The sequence below is a fragment of the Neopelma chrysocephalum genome, unplaced genomic scaffold (assembly GCF_003984885.1).
Source record: "Neopelma chrysocephalum unplaced genomic scaffold, ASM398488v2 Primary Assembly neopelma1_26, whole genome shotgun sequence".
Lineage (NCBI taxonomy): Eukaryota > Metazoa > Chordata > Aves > Passeriformes > Pipridae > Neopelma > Neopelma chrysocephalum.
Genome location: NW_020897695.1, coordinates 6,054,857 through 6,061,174, shown reverse-complemented (window position 1 = coordinate 6,061,174; position 6,318 = coordinate 6,054,857). Strand labels below are relative to the sequence as shown.

General features: G+C 38.2%; 1 protein-coding gene across 2 annotated transcripts in view; it reads right to left on the bottom strand.

Moving 5' to 3' along the window:
• Positions 1-6,318, bottom strand: part of LOC113963889 (ubiquitin-conjugating enzyme E2 E2) — a 205,239-nt gene continuing 198,921 nt past the window's right edge. For both annotated transcript variants that reach the window (XM_027675391.1, XM_027675392.1), the window contains exon 6: positions 1-774. In XM_027675391.1, coding sequence (XP_027531192.1) covers positions 677-774 — 98 coding nt within the window. In that variant the 3' untranslated portion in view covers positions 1-676. The remainder of the gene's footprint in view (positions 775-6,318) is intronic.

The following is a 6,318-nucleotide window of genomic DNA, read 5'->3' as shown; positions in this document are numbered from 1 at the left end:
TGCATTTATCAGCCACAGTGTTTTATTGAGTGCTTTAATAATACAAGTGTACATCAACTGATCCACAGTCAAAAGTGGCAGGTCCCTAAGAAATTTACAAGCACTTTTTTTTTGTTGTTTTTTAAGTAAATCAAAATACATATTAATTTGTTCAACGCAATAGCCTTTTGTGTGGGAAACAGAAGGCTAGTGATAAACACAGTCTTAGTAATGCACAGTGATTCTTGATTTTAAGCTTTTATACAAAACTTGTTCCCAGTAGCATGCACCCACCATTAAAGACTTCAGTACAAAAAAATAACCCTAAACACTACATTTAAGTAGAAATGAGATATAATTCTGAATTTTTTTGTTTTCCCCAAAACCACATGAAAGAAAAAAAAAACAATCCCACACATTAATACAAAGCTTTGTGATAAAGCTCTATACTATTACAGATCCAACATTCTTTGCACTGATAACCAAAATTCCCTGTCTACATTTGAGGGAAACAACTTTCAAGTTAACAGAACAAAAAACCCCAGAACAAATAAAAATAAAACAAAAAAAGAAAGTAAGGACAACCTTTTGTCACAAAATGGTTCAAAATTTAATAAAAAATAAGAATGAAGGGAAGGGCTATTGATGCACTTAGTGAATGTGCTTGCACAGGTCCAGCAAATCCTAGAGTAGGTTCCTATGTGGCATATCGCTTGGTCCACTGTCTGGCCATTCTGTCGTGCTCTGCTCTGTTAGTCATATACTGAGTGGCAATGCTTCCAACCAGGGGGTCAGCTGAAAAGGAAACACAAAGTGTGAAATACGTATCAGCCTTGAAAGGATGAAAAAGCTATTTTTAGATTCACATTCATTCAGTTCTCTTAGGTTAAACTGTAAGAACAAGGTGCCTACATATGCTAGCCTAATTTTGAAAGCGTGGAAGGAAGATGGGGAGAAGGTGGCTTGCAATTAGCTATACATTTCTGTTAAACATATAACTGAAACAATATTCTAAAATTATACTTCACAAAAAAAAGTTCCGATAATTTCATTTTGAGCCAAAATTCACTTTCAGATGATGTAATTTATTTATGGTATTAGACTCCCACAAGTATATATATTCTCACCTAAGAAGAGGATGGGCTTTAATTCTATTATCAGGTTCAATTTTTTTTTAACACTTCTAGTTTTAAAGCATAAAGAAATACAAGGAATTAAGGCAGTAAGTACTATTTTCAAAGCGACGGAAGTTAATTCCAAACTTTGGAATTGTTATTTAATTTAAGGTATCTTTCTGAGCATTTATATGGCCAGAATGCTGCATGATATGGTCTGAATCTCCAAATACTTCACAAATAATTAATCAAAACCAATCAGTCCCCTAAGAAAAACAAACCAAGTCAAGACATTCCCATAAGTGATTGCATTTAATCAACATTTTTCTCTTTCAGATATTTTTCTCTTCTCAATTTAAAGCAGACAAAATGTATAGAGATTTTCCCATACTCTTGATATTTTTGCTGCAACAGTAAATTTTCTGAGATTGTACCATGTAAGTCCAGAGGCACTGATACCACACTTTTTCCTGACTTAGGACAGAGGAATATGACTTCTTCTGAAAGCTAGGTAATAATTAGCTTTGTAGTTGACTGAAGATGGTGCCATTGAACAATATGACTCTTAGCTTCCTTGGTACAGTTGTAATCTGAGTGTGGTGCTTGTACTATTGACCACTGAAATTCCTTGGACAAGACGTCAGATGTTACTCTGCTTCTGCAAAGCAGAGTAAATCTGGGCTTTTTTTGTTTGGTTGTTAATGATAGGAGTTTATGATAGGAAAAATATATTGGTTTAGCCAAAAATCAATTGATTGGCATACTGCCAACATCATCAAATATTAGTAAATAATATTAACAAAAAATCTTTTGGTTTGCATGCATACCCTGCACTTTCAGGAAGAGCCTCTGATTTGAATGTCAAGTTTACACTTTCTAAATTAGTAAGGCAAGTTATCACTGTGATTGCAGTGTACTATGTCCCTGTAGTCTCAGTCCTGTGAACACTTACTGCATGTGCTTACCTTTAATATTTTAATATAATCAGGGAAGGTCACTGAGGCCTGGACTTGACTATTTTTACGTTCATAAGTGTCCAAGAAGCATATCTGATCTAAGATCCATTTTAAAAGTTGTAGACTAGAAAGTATTTCACATTTAACTCCTCAGCCAAGGTGGAAAAACTACGTAGGGGATTACCAGAGGGATTTTGTTCTGTGCAAACAGGAGGCTAATAGTATATGGGCATTTAAGTAGTGAAAAGATATCCATGGCTGGAATAAGGTTTCAGAAGCACTGTATGGTAAACAGGGAACTTGGGCAATAGGAAAGGGCAACATTTTCTTCACAAAAAATTTGGGGAGTAGCCACAGGGAAACGTTGTCATAGTGTAACAGTAGTTTGGGGATCAGCCTGACAGCACTGCTGCGAATTCCCACACCCTCCTTGGATGCAATGCTACTGTGTAAAGAAACACTTTCGGAGACCCATGGAGAAATGGAGCCTAAGAGTTGAACTTGAAAGGAATCCTTGAAGCAAAATTTAACGAATGTCCCAGTTTTCATACTGTTGGGGAAGGTGGTGTTTGGCCTCTGAGGCATCTGGCTGTGATGGGCTGCAGGACATTATAATCTGGGAATGTGGCAAGTTCTTCTTGAGGTTTAGTGCACATTTAAAGTGCTGCCTCTAAGATCTTTACAAAGCCTTGCATGAAAAGTGATGCGCTGTGGTAAAGATTTACCCTGTTCAAATCTGAAGGTTTTTTATGTGCAGGATGAATGTTTCTGCGAAAGCATGTCTTTCACATTGAGAGGTGTAAATCAATTTCTTTCATACACTCCAAGGGTACTGAGGATCACATCATCATCCCCAATCCTTGATGATAATTATAATTGTTTCCTAGTGTGAGTTTCCACGTGTATCTCCTTTTGGGAGGAAATATTTCAACAACATACATATTTAGAAGGCTTTGGAAGGTACAGGCTCTTCCTCTCACTTCCTCACAGCATGGGAAGGTGTCTCCTCTCTTTTGGGGTGAGAGAATCAGTGAGAGGAGTTCTTGGTAAGAAGGTGTGGAAATCTGTTGAAGCCCAGTAATGTAGAGAACTGGGCTGTTTGTTTATCCATACGTTCAAGCCTTTGTCTTCGCAGTATTTTGTTTGGCAGTTGGGGAAAGAGTGGAGGTGATGGCCTGCAAGATGTCTGAGGTCTACAAAGCTTTTATTGTAGGTGTGTAAATTCCCACAGAGTGTCCTGAGAATCAACTGTCATCTCGGGTGCTTCCCCCAAGCGTCTCCTTCCATTGTTGTCTGCCTATATGAAGCAGGTCTGTGGAAGCAAACCACTCACTTGCTGTAGCATAAGTGGGAACATCTGCACTCACAGCCAGCTGCCAAGTGAATGCTACTAAAAGGTACTCTCAGTAATAACAGTAAAAAACATTGTTTTTTTCAATTTGGTTAAAAGTTTTTTAGGTACAATATTGAATAAAAGAACAAACCCATAATTTGGCAAAGCCGCTTGCTTGTTTGAGACCACAGACTGAGGGAACAGAAAAATAGTTAGGGACACTGAGGCCCCGCTATTTCACATCTCTGTCAGAGGGTCTGAAGGTGTGTTGTCATTGCATGTAGTTACTTATGAGGACTTTAAAAAAGACTCTTCAACAGGTGTTTGAAGAGCTGGCCAACCAGTGGCACACTGGCCAATTCCATGCAGAATGCTGCATTTGTGCCACAGCATTTAAGGACAGCATGGGAGCTCCAGAAATGCCACAGATTCTTGCTGCACCTGTGTGGGTAGATTCAGCCAGCTGGCAGGCCCAAGGAGACAGATCTCTCAACCCTTCAGAAGTCATGAATTACCATTGTTACACAGTTCACTGGGATGGGCCATAAAATGAAGATTACAAGATAAATTGAAGCACCTTAATTAAAACAATTAAAAGATTAATTCTCAACATGCACGAGCCTTGGTTATAGTGTCCAAGTCCTACAAAATATCAAGTATGAGGAAGAAATCTTACAAAATATCAAGGAAAAAACAGCAGTTATCATTTACCCCCTAAACTATGTAGCACATGGCTGAGCATCATGTGGTTCTCAGCTGGGCTGCACCGTTTGAGGGGTATTGTGAAATCTCCATTAGTAAGGTCAAATATGTATTTATAAAACAACCGCTGCATAAACTAGCTAATTAAGACATAAAAAGGATCTCAAAATTCATATGGGCATTTTTCCCATGTTTCCATTTCTCTTTACCGAAAACTATTTCTTATTTTCCATTTGTATATATCTGCGTTTTTATTCTTGATGTTAGAAATTCGTTTCTGTAATTAACAAACTGCTTGAGTTTTATTTTTTTATAATAAGTTGCATGATTCATCATTGAATCAGGGTTCATTCTACAATTTGACTCCAAATGGGACTGTGTCCAACTGACAACAAAACCAGGTGATGGGAATATAAAGCTATGCCAGAAATGTGTAATCAGAACAACCTAGTGAAAGAAATTAAAATAAACCCAAAGTAAATTAACAACGATAACAGCAAAACTATGCAACTGCTGGCCTGGCAGGAGGAACTTACTCTTGGTGCACCAGATGCATGGTGGCTGGCTTGCGAGCCGGGATGGCACCCCCTGTGCACAACTCCCTCCCTGCCGTGTGGGCAGGCATGGGCTTCCCGGCCCTCAGGGTGCCGGTGGCTGCGGAAGCCAGGATGAGGCAGAGCAGCTGTGTGTGGCACTCGGCAGCACTGGAACCTGGGAGCAGGTTTGTGGGTGGCAGTGGCTGTGTAGCCACTGTAGGAAATTGTGCTGTGGCACACACTCTCAGCCCACCAGAGAAGTTGCTGCAACTCTCTGGACCTTTAAAGTTTTGTAATTTACTGTTCCTTCCAGTCCCAGACTCTAACTTCTAAAAATCTGCCCTACAATGCCTCTATAACCTTTAACTTGTGTAAAGAAAAATTTTTATCCCATACTCTGATTGGCTCCATGTAAAATATTAACACAGCAGGAGTTACAGCATCAAATTTCATGTTAGAGGACAGTGGATGAGTAATGGAAATATATAAAAAAGGCACCATATTATACAGGCAAAGAGAGAAGCTATGGTTCAGCGATGTAGTTTACATGGAAAATGTCAATCAAAAGACTTAAACTATGAAGAAAAGCTTCTGGATGATTTATAGGAAGACTGCAGCTGCTAAATCCCTCCTCACCTCACCATATGTAATCCTCATGTTATATCAGAATTCATGAAATTGCCCTGTATTTATGTGGATTTGAAAGCTGGGTGAGCTGGAGCTTGTCCCTAGCTTGAAAAGGTTGGATGTGCTGCTCTACACCACCTTGTCATTTTCTTTTGCAGCCACTTAGTATGACTGTATAAGGAAGAACATTTGTGTCTCATGTCTGCTGTAAGGCTAATCAAATTTACAGCCCAATTCTAGTAAGTTAATGCTATTGGGGATTTGGATGAGCTGAGGTTTGGTCATTACAAAATTTCAGCTGTGTTTAATGCTAGTTAAACTGCTTTATCATTCAGAAGACAGACTATAATTCTTCTTTAAAACTACTTTTCCCCCAAATAAATGAAAATATATTGCTATACTGTATTTTTCTCAGCTTGTATTTTTATAGCTATTTCTATGTCAGCAAATAGCAATTTCAGAGCAGAATTCATCTCCTGGGCTTTTCAATGCTCTTTTAAAAATACAGCAAACATACTCTAGTGAAATAAAAAAGGGAGATGGTGTGTTTAACAGCTCGATTTCAATGTGCCTTCTCCGTCAGCCACACAATATGCAATGAAATTCCAATTGGTAATGCCAACATGGTTAAAGAGACACACATTTAGACTTAAAACATACATTATGGGTGTTTGTATGCATTTTATATATTTTTTATGAGCATTTATAAAGTAGAATCATATTTCTAGTGAAGTATTTTGCAGTCTTAATAGAGAACAGCTGATGGAGCCAGTTATTGCACTACTACAAGTGGGTTCTCAGAAAGATTTCTGGAACACCTTACTAAAAAAACCACAGCCCTAAAAAAATCTCACAGTTTCTTTAGCCAAATATTTACAATGGTGTTGTTTTTTTTTTTTTTTGTCCAGGTTAAGATTCAGCTCTATATCAAGGGGAATTCAAAAGAGTTGGCCTCCAGCTGAAGAGCAGAATTTAAGTGGAAGAATTTCCAAAGGTTAGATGCAATTTGAAAGGTCTTATTCCTTCTGAGCTATAAATGACTCCATCCTCATTGTTGTGAGAGGTATCCC